General features: G+C 43.0%; 1 protein-coding gene across 1 annotated transcript in view; it reads left to right on the top strand.

Annotated features, from left to right (window-relative positions):
- Mboat1 (membrane bound O-acyltransferase domain containing 1) overlaps positions 1 to 13,347 on the top strand; it is a 112,807-nt gene that overhangs the window by 81,385 nt on the left and 18,075 nt on the right. Inside the window, exons 5-8 of the mRNA XM_052157288.1 lie at positions 3,241 to 3,296; positions 6,360 to 6,414; positions 8,006 to 8,189; positions 9,882 to 10,074. Of these exons, the coding sequence (XP_052013248.1) occupies positions 3,241 to 3,296; positions 6,360 to 6,414; positions 8,006 to 8,189; positions 9,882 to 10,074 (488 nt within the window). The remainder of the gene's footprint in view (positions 1 to 3,240; positions 3,297 to 6,359; positions 6,415 to 8,005; positions 8,190 to 9,881; positions 10,075 to 13,347) is intronic.

Below are 13,347 nucleotides of genomic sequence, written 5' to 3'. Positions count from 1 at the left end.
CTTCTTCTTCTTCTTCTTCTTCTTCCTCCTTTTCCTCTTCCTCCTCCTCTTCCTATTCTTCTTCCTCCTCCTCTTCCTCTTCTTTTTCTTGTCATTCCTCCTCCTCATCTTCCTCGTCCTCTTCCTTCTCCTCCTCCTCTCCTTCTCCTCCTCCTTCTCTTTCTCCTCCTCCAAACAATGTCTTTTTAAAGGCTTGACAACAATGTGTTTTTTGACATGTTCCAGTGGTAGAAATTTCATGCTGAGTAGTTAGTGTTTATTGACTTTGCTGAGCAATCTGGTAGTACACACTGCATTAGTCTTCATCCTTTGAGAAACCAATACTCAAATGGAAATACATGTACAGAGATTTTTGGGGGGGCAAAACATTTTTCCTCTTCCCACACTGGGTGGATGCTGATGGGGATAGATAGGGTCTCAAATAATACAGACACTTAAGCCAGGCCTATCAGTTCACATCTATAATTGTAGCTGCTCAGGAGGTTGAGGGAGGAGTGTCATGGGTTTAAGGCCTGTCTGAGCTTCATAGTAAGTTCAGAGCAAACCCAGGCAACTCAATGAAACTCTTAAGAAAGAACTGATGATATAGCTCAGTGATAGAGTATTTCTTTAGTATAATGAGATCCTGGTTTTAACACCTGGTAATATGAGGGGGTGGAAAAGAGATAGGTTTGTGCATATTAGACTATTAAATGTTTGTGCAATCAAGAACATTTAATATAGTCCCTGGAAGATGAAAACAAATCTATTTTTTACAGAGATGAAAATTCTAGGCTACTTACATAATATTTTATCACATTATTGATATACCTGTGTTCAGACACTATGGCAAAGGTATTAATTAACTTGACTCTGAAGCCTTACATGATTTTCAAATAGCGCGATCACCAGAGAATGTGGCACACATTTAAAAATATATGCTGGGATTTGCATAGGAGGCTTGATTTTTAGCATTTCCAGGCTTTAAGAATAAAGAAAGGAACACAAAAAGGCATTGGAAAGGGAACGGTGATGCTTTAAAGGCCATAGTTAGAAACTACCTGGAATGCAGTGCCTATATATAGTAAACCTCTTTTAAGAAACATAGTTCTTGGCCTTGGTTGTACATTGTGGGCCAGAGGTCTTCCTGAACATCAAGAGGGTCAGCTACAAAGGTACATGGATCTGTATGGCCAAGTTGGTCTTCTAGAAACTCTGACGTATCCCTTATTACAAGGACTAAAACCATGGTGTTCAATTATTCTTCAACATAAAAAAGCATGGCATGCCTTGCTGCCCTAGAGTGCCTGACCTGGTTACCTCCTTGTTGGCTGGTGAGTATTGTTATCTGTTCTGGTGGAGCACAGATGTCCTCCCTTCTAGGCAGACCTTCATTTCTTTTTAAAGCACAGCATTATGTTGTTTTAAGTCCTGCCTATTGGATATTAGGTTTCTGCAAAAACAATGTTAGATGTGGGAAGATTTCAAAGAGTAGTTAGTATTTTTTCTGAGCCACCTCTCCATCTCATTCGTCTTTTTATCCAGTCTGGTACTCTAGCCTGTGGCATAATGCTATCTGCATTTAGGGTGAATCTTCCCTCGTTAGGTAAACCTCTCAAAATGCACTCACAGACACAGCCAAAAGTGTGCTTCATTAATTTCCTATGTGTTTCTTAATCAAGTCAAGTTGATGATCAAAATTAACCATCACATGCTCTCAGAGGCAGTGGATGAGGGTGCTGATTTCTCTGCATCCCTGCAAACACTTGTCGTTGTCCATCATTTTGATTACAGCAATTCTGGTGCTTGGGAATGGTACCTCCCAGTGGTTCCCACTTGAATCTCTGTGACTGCTAATTACTAACTGCCATCTTTTCATGTGTGTATTATCCATTTATACACACACACAAACACACACACACACACACACACACACACAAAAGTTACTCCTTGAGATTTTATGGTTACTTTTAAATTAAACTGTTAATAAGTTATAAAATATATTATTTATAAATATTTTCACTTTCTTTACTTTGAAGCATAAATTTTTTGTGTGTATGTATGACAGGGTCTCCCTAGGTAACTCAGGTTAGCCCCTAACTCCTGATCTTCCTACCTTATTAAAAGCATGTGATATATGTAGCTAAAAGTTAAAATGATGATTCTTACCATCATCTAATTATCCTAGCTTCTTTTTTTCCCCTCTGGTAAATTCTTATTTTAGACTATTGTGAGACTGTGTCCTCTGTGCATGACACAGCTGTTGCTGCTTTAAAATTAGGATAGTTACAATTAGTCCCACAAAGGCCCATTGACAAGGTATGTGAAACTCCTCACAAGATGGTCCTTAAAGCCCTAGGGGTCTAACATGTCATCTAGGGTACGCAAGCAGTCAGTATTTGCTGGGGGACATGGGCAAGAAGTTTCACGGCATGGGTGAGAAAGAGCTCTCGTCAGTGTAGTAGCTTCCCATAAGTTGCCTATGTTTCTGCTGGTAACTCTACACTCTTGAACCTGTGTAAACTCACTGGGTCAGCAAGCAAGACTTTAGGGAATCCATTTCTTTTGTCTTTCATTGGTGCCCTATCTGGGATGAACAGAAGTTTGTTCATGCCCCCCAGGAAAAGGTCTCGCAACAGTGGTTGGCTCTACCAAGTTAAGGTTTTTGTTAACAAATGCTTATTTATAGACAGTTGTATTTTACAAATATATCTCATCATGTATACATGCAAGCTTCCCTTTAACAGGACAAAACAGATTGCAGCAGATGTGAATGAAGGAGCCAACAACAATCCTATAGCTCTTAATATTGAGGACATGATTTGTGAAAGGTGTAATTTTGTCATTATTTGGACATCCCAGAGGGCACTAATAGAGATGAAACAGTCTAGCCTATTACTTGTCTAAACCATATGGGCTAACTCTTAGGCTAGAAACATGGAAAAGAACATTCCATCTTGCTGACCCTCCTTCACCCTTCCCATGATGCAGTGTTTATTGACCCGTGTGAAGGTCTCATGTGGGCTGTCCCAGACTGTCCCAGATGGCAAGGAAGGTCTATATCAACACCTGAGGACAGAGTGCCCAGCAAGTACTGTTATGTCTGCATATGTAAAGCAATTTGCAAGGGGGGGGATGGATTATTTTGGATTTATTGTTTCTGCATTTAATCTAGTAAATCAACTTCAAGGTGAAAACAATCATGCAAAGAAATAGCTTCTATTTTGATAAAATAGTTTCCATTTTCTGTCCTCTTTCCAGGCCTCTGATGATTGTCACTCAGAAGATCACGACCTTGGCTTTCCAAATTCACGATGGTGAGAAAACAATTTTCCTTTTGATTCTCAGAGGCAGCCAGGCATCCGGAGCTCCCGCGTGTGTGTGTGTGTGTGTGTGTGTGTGTGTGTGTGTGTGTGTATTCACACACAGTCCAAGCTTTATGTGAGCACTGTGGGCCTTGCTCTCTCTCTCTCCTGTTCAGAGTTCCCAGGCCTCCTTAGTCACACCCTCCCCACTCCCAGCTGACACTTCCCATTTCCTTATGGAATCCATAACCTTCATTTGCTAAAATGTTTGCTCCAAGACCGTGCGTCTTTGTTTACATTTTAAAGTTAATTCATGATGCCCTCCGGCCTTTTCCTGAATTTATTAAGACAACAGCTTCCTTTTTGCTTTGATTTCATCTCTGGAAAACTTAGAGGGTAATAAAATATTTAACAGCATTGGTTTTTAATGCTAGGGTTTTTAGCCTCATTAGGGGAAGATGTGTGTTTGGAAAAATCATCTGATGAGATTAGCCTGTCCTATAAAAATCTGGGAGAAGGAAGAGTCTTTTGTGTGTGTAAAGCTGTACCTCCCCTCCTCCACTTAGGTTCTTGCTAACAATGGCCAGAACAGGTGATTTATATCCTTAGAGCGGTTTTCCAAAGAAGGGAGGAGGACTTTGAGCCAGGTGGAAGGTTCTAATACAGGGTTAAGAGGTGCAGTGGGCAGGTGCCCTGAGGGTTTGAGCTGCTCTGGGAATGATGTCAACGGTGGACATGTCTTTATAGTGGACAGGTTGAGAAGGTTTCTCTCCAGCAGCTAGTTTCCTTGTTTTCCTTAAAGCATGGGAACAGATGGCATTTCATTGACCCAGTGCATTTCATTCATACTTGGGACTTTAGCTATTCTGCAAAGAGCTGGGTTATTCCAGAGCTAGAATGGGGTGTCCTCCAGAGCTAGAATGGGGTGTCCTCCAGAGCTAGACTGGGGTGTTTATAGTCACTGACCATCCTGATTTGCTAGGGGCTCAGACACATCCTAAAATATGACTTTCATTGTCTCAGAAAGTCCCAGGACAATGGAAACCTTGCTTGGCAGTGGCTGCTAGAAAAGTCTCACCGATGACCCATGGTCCTGAGGAAGCTCAGAACAGCTTTGCAGATAGCTCTACTCCAATTTATAAACTTATATAAAACATTATAAGATTTTTTGGGGGGAAGGTAGGGTGGCGATTAGCTATGCTGTTCTGTTCTTGAGTATAAACTATATACATGACAACTTTGGGTTACCGTGTCAAAAGGTTGGGCATGTTGCCAGCATAGACTAACAGAATAACACAACCAATAGCCAGTGTCAGTTCAGTTCTGTGAACTTCCATGGAATGTTCTTTATTGAGCTCTGAAGGAAAAGGCAAAGTGGGTTTAATTGCTCCCCCCCCCCATCGATGTGTATCCCAGATTAGTCTTGAACTTGGAATCTTGTTTCCTTTTTTGTTTGTTTTTGTTTTTTGATACTACCTCCTCCTCCTCTTCTTCCTCTTCTACTTCCTCCTCTTCCTCCTCTTCCTCCTCCTCCCCCTTCTCCTTTTTTAAATTTTGAAATAGACTTTGGGCCTAAATTTACATTTTAAAGTGCTCTCCCTTGACCATATTTCCTGAAGTATTGCTAACATGGAGTAAACTGTTTATTTACTTTTTTTCTTTTCTCTTTCCCCCCTCGTGTGTGGGAAGAATGAGGGAAATCCAGAAACACTCTGTCTTTTCTTAGGCATTTTCTTTTGACAGGGTCTTATTATGTCTCCTAGCTGGCCTGAAATTCGATCCCCCTGTCTCTGCCTTCCATATGCTATGATTACAGGCTTGAGCGACCACACATCGTTTCAGTGCATTGTGGAACTGCCTTCATGGTTGCTAGGCAGATTTGGTCTCTTGTGTTGCTTATTGTACTTTTGAGCCAATGTGTGGCTCCTGTCTGTCCTCCCCTCACTTGAACAGCATACACAGGAGGGCTGCAGATTCAGGGCCAGCCTGGGCTCAATAGCGAGATCTTACTTCACAAGAACAAGGCAGGGGAAAAGCACATGAAGATACTACTTTGGTTTCTTTGATTCCAAGGGAGCATGTACGTTTACAGAAAACAAACATTGCTTGCTGTTGGAAGTTTGTCTGCTGTGGATGAGTCTGAAGATAGAGAAGAAGAAAATGCTGTCCCTGCGTTTAGGGCTGTGTTCCTTCTGCTGTTTGGAGGTCCCTGTTTCTTGCCCCACTCTATCTCATCCTAGTCCTCTTAGCCTCCCATTCCAGCCTGCCCCAATTCTCAGGTATATTAGGGTCTTTTTTTTTCTGTTGCTATGACAAAATACTCCAATCAAAGCAACTTAAAGCAGAAAGGGTTTATTTTGGCTCACAGTTGGAGGTCCAGTCCATCATGACTGGGGATGCATGGCGGCAGGCTCATGTGTACATTGTCGCATTGCATTTGAAGTCCCTAGCTCACTTTTATTAAGCCCCAGAACCCAGCCCTTGGCATGGTTGGTGCTGCTTAAGTGAAGGTGGGTTTCCCACTTCACGTAACCACTGCTGGATAATCCCTCCCAGAGGCTGGTCTTCTAGGTGATTCAAGGTCTAGTCCATTGGCCGTCACTGTTAATCATCACACTGTGTTCCCACTGGGCCTCATGAGGGAAACATTTGAATTGGTTCAGCACATGAAAGGCACTCTCATAGAGCAAGGGCATCCTGCCCTGTGGTAAGGAAAGGGCAGGGTTCTCTGGAGCTGATCTCCTAGTAGGCAAATTAAACACAAATAACCTTAAATGTTCCCTTGTTCATACGAGCCTACGGAGGCATTCCCTCTTCACACAGACTCACGGGTAACTGATCCAGGATCACTTTACACTTGTCATAAGGATGGAACCCGGGGCCTTGGGTGTGCTCAGCTCACTGCCTTCCTCCTGAGGGGCTTTTGAAAATGAAAACCAGGAGCTCTTTATAGCAAAATCTGGAAAGCAAAAATAACTGGCTTTTCCCCAATGATTTCAGGAAACCTCTTTTAGGATCAGTTTCTTATTTCACTTTAAATACCTTGCTCCTAATTCCCTAATTTCATTTTCGTAGGATTAGGTCGAAAAGCTGAAGACCTTTCTGCTGAGCAACACCGATTTGCTGTGAAGTAAGTCAGCAATTAGCAGTGCACGCTCAAGCCCTTTGCATGTGTCCAGAGTGGTATTTCTCAATTCTCCAAACACTGCGACCCTTAAGTCCAGTTCCTCAGGTTGTGGTGACTCCCGACCATAAAATTATTTTCACTCCTACTTCATAATTGTAATTTTGCTACTGTTACAAATTATAATGTAAATATCTGATATGCAGGATATCTGATGTGCAGCACTCCCCCCCTCCCCAATTCGTGATCCACAGGTTGAGAAGCATTAGTCTAAAGTTTCCTCATTTTAATAAATACTCACATATCAATTCCATTATATGGATATGATATTACTATTGAATCTGCTATTGATGGGCACTTCTCTGTCTACTAATCCTTGCCTTTGCACAATGCAAAGCAATGACTAACTTTGGATGTAGATCATTTCTGTGTATGTTTGGGTTTCCTGTAGGGTAGAAGTCAAGGGCAGATGGATCTCAGATCTAATTTTGTCAGTCCTGTGAGATTCTTCTTTCCAAGGATGTGTGTGTATCTACTCCAGGATTATTTTTAATGGGTTTGTGTTCTGGATCCTTTGAGAAATAGTATTTACAACTCATCTAGTGTGATTAGGTCTCTAGCACAGGGAAAGATAGGAAGTAGGGCAGAAAAGAATCCAGGTTGGGGAGTTAGTGGGATTCTGAAGTTGGTCTTGGGCTAATGTGGAAGTACAGGGGAACAGGCATGGTGTTACGAGGAGGGTGGGGCCATCCTAAAGAATCAGGAGAGAGACATTGCTCGGGAATGAAAACACCATTGGAGTGGCTCACAAAGAGCTGCAGGATACGATCCCACTAGAGGGTCCTGAGAGCTTGCTGGCTTCCCTATGGAGGCCCAGGTGGGACCCTCACAGCAGACCTGAGACTTGGCGACAGTTGTGCAGGCAAATTGGAGGGTTCTAATACACCCAGTCTCTGGCTCAGTGCAGTATGGCTGCTAACAGCTTAAGGCACAGTCTGATGAACTAATGAGTGCTGGTACTTCAAGTGCCCCTCCATTAAATGATACCCTACCAGGGTATCAAGGGAGCCACTTGTTCTTGAAGCATCCAGCAGAGCCGTGCACTCCAGGGTTTCCCAGCTCCCATTTTCTGGACCTAGACACCAAAGCAGACTACAGATTGCATGGTTGGTTTTGTGTGGCTTCCAAGTGGAAACTGGTCGGGTCCTCCCACCATTTCCTTTGTATTTATGTTGGCAGTCGGGAGAGAATTTCCCATTTGGAGCATCTCAGCAAATGACATTAGGTCAAATTCTCACCATGACTTTGTTTGTAACTCTGTTTTGTGATGCAGGCAGACAGAGGTGATGAGAAAAGAGCCTCAGAATAACCTTTGCCTGAGCTACCTCCCTCAGAGTTCATGGTCCTCGACAGCTGAGGGTGACGTGAAACTGTGACAATCTCAATTATCTCTCTCATCCGTGGTTCCTGTCTTAAAGATGTCTCTCTTAGCTGGAGCTTATAGAAAACAGAAGTAAAAAGTCTTGCCATGAGTAATGATGGTCAACTACACGGTCATGTTCTGAAGGAGAACTGAACATCTTGCTTCTGTTCACAGAGCGAAGCCCTCACTTTTGGAATACTTAAGCTACCATCTCAACTTTATGAGTGTCATAGCTGGCCCTTGTAACAACTTCAAGGACTACGTAGCCTTCATTGAAGGGAGACATGTGCACATGAAGTGGTTGGAAGTGAACAGGAAGCAAAGAGATTTCCACAATTTGCCAGAACCTTCTCCCAATGTAAGTTTTTAGTACTCAGTATGTTTCTGGGGGTGGTTTTCAGGCAATGGGTTTCACTTTTAGGGCTGACCCTTGCTAATAGTTATCTTAATTAAAAAGTTGTAGCTGGCAGTGTTGCTTGGTGATAGAGCACTTGCTTTAGCATGCACGAGTTCCTAAGTTTGATCCCCAGAACAGAAAAAAAAGAAAAGAAATCCAAGGGGCTGAAGAGGTTCTGAGTTAAATTCCCAGCAACTGCATGGTGGCACTTAACCATCTATGGCAAGATCTGGTGCCCTCTTCTAGCGTGCAGGTGTACATGCAGGCAGAACATTGTATACACAATAGATAAATCTTTTTTTTAAATCTTTTTTTATTGAGTATTTTCTTCATTTACATTGCCAATGATAAAACCTTCCCCAATTTCCCCCCTCCCAAAAGCCCCCCTCCCCAATGATTCCCTACCCCTCCTGCCACCCCCTGCCTCCATGTATATGCCCCTCTACCCGACATACTCCCACCTTCCCCCTCCTCATCCATTTCCCTTTGTTGGGGCCTTTATTGAGCCTTTACCTGACCAAAGACCACTCCAAAAGTAAGTAGTAATGACCAAATGTCAAACAGCTTAGCAGAGAGCATGACTGATCACCTGCCCCTCTTTGCTTAAAACTGAATATAGGCAATTACTTAGGCTGTTCTCTGTAAGATCACTAAGGTCAGAACCAGGCACTGTTCTCAGTTCCTTGCCATGGCCATTCACTTAAGTCCCAGTCGCTTCCGGGAAGGATGCCAGGGCTGAGCCTTATTACCAAGGACACCCATTCTTAGGAAGTTGGAAACTACAGACATGTAGAATGACATTTCCTGGGAGTCAGAGGAATTGGGCAAAATAACTGAATCCTGATTAAAGCTCAATACATCTTAACTCTGAATGTCCTAGTTTGTGTCTCTGTCGCTGTGATAAAACCATGATCAAAAGCATCTAGAGGAGTAAGGGGCTTATTTAGCTTACAGGTTATGGGCCTGCGAGATGCTGGAGCAGAGGCTGTAGGCAGAAAACTGCTTAGTGGCTTGCTTGTGGCCTGATGCTTGGCTACCTTTGTTCTACAGTCCAGCCCAACTGCCTAGTGGCTCTGGGCCCTCCTACGTCAATCGGCAATTAAGAAAATGCCCCATAGACATGCCATAGGGCAATCTGGTGGAAGCATTTCATCAACCGAGCATCCTTCTTCCCTGGTGACTGTAGGCTTGAGTCAAAGTGACAGCTAAAGCTAACAATGACACTAGATTTAACATTTGAGTCATCCACTGTCTGCCCAGGTGGTCTGTCTCAGATGTTCAATTACCTGCACAGGATCCATTATACCAGAAACCTCTCCCTCCTGCCCAGTGACTCAAGCATGGTTCCCTGGCTATGGTCGCTATAATGGTATCCATTTCCCTTATGTTTTGGACAACAGCCCTACCTAGCTTACGTTGGTAGGAGTACTAAAAACACATTCAGATATGTCCCATGTTTACAGTGAAAACTTCCAGTCCTCAAGGGTTACATGGGTGTTCTGCATATAAATACACCACCCATCGGATTTGTGTCTCGAGGAAGGAAATCCACACTTGTTGCCCTTCCTTCTAGGGAGGTAATTGATAACAATGTTCTTTAGGGGTTTTTTTTAATACCTGAGTAGTTACATGGGTTTTTCCCCCCATTTCTAGGGAGCTGTGATACAGAAGTTATGCATGACCTTGATGTCTCTCCTGTTGTTTTTGACACTCTCTAAGTCCTTTCCCGTCACCTTCCTTACTGATGACTGGTTTGTACATAAGGCCAACTTTCTGAGTCGTCTCTGGTACTTATATGTCGTCATGCAAGCTGCAAAGCCCAAGTATTACTTTGCGTGGACATTAGGTAAGTTTGGTGGAGTGACCCCAAATGAACGAGGGGCATTGTGGTCCTCCGTGCACGGCTTAGACAGAATACCATTTGCATCATTGACTCGTTGTAAAGTCCAATCCTTCAAGGGTGGCAGGGAAGCCAGTGCTAATTTTAATCTTCAACATTGCACTCTTCTCTTCCACCCTCCATAAACTCAGTTATCATGGAGAAGAGGATATCTGGGCTGTTGTTCAAACCCAGTGTTTGTAACAGCTTCCACCCAATGAACTGGACCATTGCATGCTGTGCAGAGAGAAAATTCCAGTACAGTCTGGCTTGCTTTTTATTTTCCGGGGTTGTATGTATGTCTGATGAGTTTTCCTAGCACAGACTCCAGTTTAGGTTGCTCAGATGACAGGAATGCTGGTGGAGCCTGCTGCGTTGGAAGGATGCTGAGTTCAGGTTTCCCTCTTCATGGTGGAAAGCTTGGCCTCATTTATTTTTAAATTACACTTTTTTTCCTATTGGGGCATGTTCTCAAGGTTTTATATCGTTCCTTTGAAAGAATTTGAGATAGAGTTGTATAAAGCTTTGCTAAGTAATGAACCTATGTACTCATAAGGGACTGGAAAGGATTTCGAATCCAGACCTCAGATTAAGGAATAGTGCATGACTCAGATCCTCTTCTTAGTTTGTGCCTCAGGTTTTAAGTTCCAAATTAAACTCACCAGATGCAAAATTACTTTCTTTATTCAAATATTGGTAATAGGAAATAGACTCTTTTGGCCATTTAGGCATTCAGTACAGCACTGGCAGGTTTTTCATGACAGTATGTCATGAGAGCCAGACACTTTCTATTGCCCCAAGCACAAACATTGTGGCTATTAAGCAGTTTCTCCCTGCTTAATATTTATTGTTTATTTTTAACTGCAAAAATATGTATTTGTTAGTTCAGCCCAAATGCACTATTTCCCTAATAATTTGCAAGAGACAACAGGCTTAGAGCTTTTTGCTTTGTTTTGTTTGAGACAGGATCTTACTATGTAGTGCTTGCTAGATTGCCTGGACCTCACTCTATGGAGCAGGCTGCCTCAAACTCAGAGATCTGCCTGGCTTTGCTGGGACTTAAAGATGTGAGCTATCATACCAGCATTAGAACTGTTTTAGAATTTATAGTGAGCTATGTTTTGTTCCCATTTCTGTTCAGTTTAATTTAGGGGTGTTTGTTGAGTACTTAGGCTTTGTCCTGGGAAACATCTTCTGCAGTTCAAGACTGTGAGAACACAGACCTCTCCATCTACTGGGCAAGAGGCATCAAGAGCTGCCCTGGTGACCATAATATGGAAGAAAAATGTTTCAAAAGTCCGTTCCCCTCTTTCTTGATTCTGCTGTTGCTTTGCTAGTTAAACATTCTGCCTTCTTTATTTCTGTAGCAGCTAGGCAGTTCCAGCTCAGGTAGCTGGGAGTCTGTTTGGATCTTTGCATATATGTTTTCCCATGCAAAATAGTTAACGCTTTCACTTTGCTCTAACCTGAGTAAGGATGTGTGCAGGTGTTCATTCATGCTGTGCATGCAGGCATGCGTGCGTGCTGTGCGTGCATGCTTCCATGAGTGTGTACATGTATGTGTGCATACCTGTATGCATGCGTGCATGCGTGTTTATAGAGAGAGGATGGGAGAGAGTGGGAAAGTCTTTTTCTGTTAACTGCATTCTCTATTTTCACTTATTTGCTTTCTCTCTTTTCCCCCACCCTTCCTGCTCCCACATTTTGTATCTCAGGGCTTAAGGGCTGGCCTTGAACTAAATCAGCTCCAGATTTAAGGAGGAAAAAAGGTCATTCCATGGGGAGAGTCTGACACAAGGTGGGTTGTGCTGACAGGGTTCTGGGTGGGAAGGGTGACAGAGAACAGGATGTCATTCTGTCCTTAGGAGAACGCCCCAGACTGGAATTTAGGTGGGATTCTTTGGGACAGTTTTCTCTCTGTACTGAGATGTTTATCTCCCACCCCCTCTGCCCCATCTCTCTGTTTTCCTGGTAGCATAGTGCAAACACTTTATTAATTTGCATAGCTCTGATTTGAAGGTTTTTTCTAGTTTATATTGCATGGACTAGTCTGAAATTAACCTTTCTATTATTTATGAATAAAGAAGCAATGGATAGTCCATCAGGGAATATTTAAATTGCTTAACGGAATAACTGTTGCATCCAGCTCTTGAAAATGTCATTTACATATAATTGACGTACTAATTATAAATTATTATAAATTGGATCCTTAAAGCTGGCCTCTCATGGATCTCAGATGCACTGCGCTGTGTTAGGCTTGCTTTCATTACTGTTTATATTAAATTAGTAAAACTATTTTCTTTGGACCTAACATCCAGTTCTGATTCTCTTCAACTAATTGGTACTAATTAGGGAGGCTCAACTGTAGCGTGGGCTATGTTCTAAGGCCCAGAAACTCCAGGAAAGGGATAGCCAAACAAGCTTGTCGGCCATGGTGAGTTACACCACGCTTGGAGAAAGGAAAGCTGGTTTGGGGTTATGAGTCAGAAGCTTGCTCTGGATGCTCTGGGCCATGATGGAATCTCAGATAAACTTCTGCAGAAAGCACTGTGCAGAACAGGGAATCCTGACTCTCCAAATAGGGTGATTCTGAGAACCAGTCATCTTGAAAAGGAGCTCTTAACCCTTTAGGATGTGAAATCAGTTCTGGTCTTCAGATTCAGTTCTGCCTACACTGGAATGATCTGTACATTGAATGAATGTCTCCCGTCTCAGTCTCCTTTGCAACCGCACTAGCAGAGGCCATTACAATAAAAATGGCCACCACCATCTGTTGTGTGCTTCCTCGGGTGGGCCCTGTACCGTGTACTTTACACACACTTCAACAGCTCAGGTGCCATTGTTACAACCATTTTACTCTTAGAGGACAGGTTTCTGGAAGTTAGTCTCCTCCTCTAGGTTTTGTATTCCTATGCTGCTGAGCCTACCCTTACACAGTCCTAACGCAGCTGCGAGAGTACATAATACCCATAAAGTGTTGGGTACTGAGACCCAGAAGGGTATGCAGTGTCTCATCTTGATGGCTAGCTTGCTGGTATTGAGAAGCACGTAGGCTATTGGTAAAGCACACGTTGTAGATGTGAATGTAAGGGAATTTCCAGAGACAGCCTAGAGGAAATTCCAGTCCTGTGTGCCAGCAGTACCACACATTGGCTGAGGGCTCCAGGGTGGGATTGAATGGGGGAGAAGGAGAAAGATGGGCACACAGGCATTTTTGCTCTTTCTGCTTCCTAAGTGCCG

This window comes from Apodemus sylvaticus, chromosome 14 (assembly GCF_947179515.1).
Source record: "Apodemus sylvaticus chromosome 14, mApoSyl1.1, whole genome shotgun sequence".
In the NCBI taxonomy this organism is placed as follows: domain Eukaryota; kingdom Metazoa; phylum Chordata; class Mammalia; order Rodentia; family Muridae; genus Apodemus; species Apodemus sylvaticus.
This window is presented reverse-complemented; position numbering and strand designations above follow the sequence as displayed.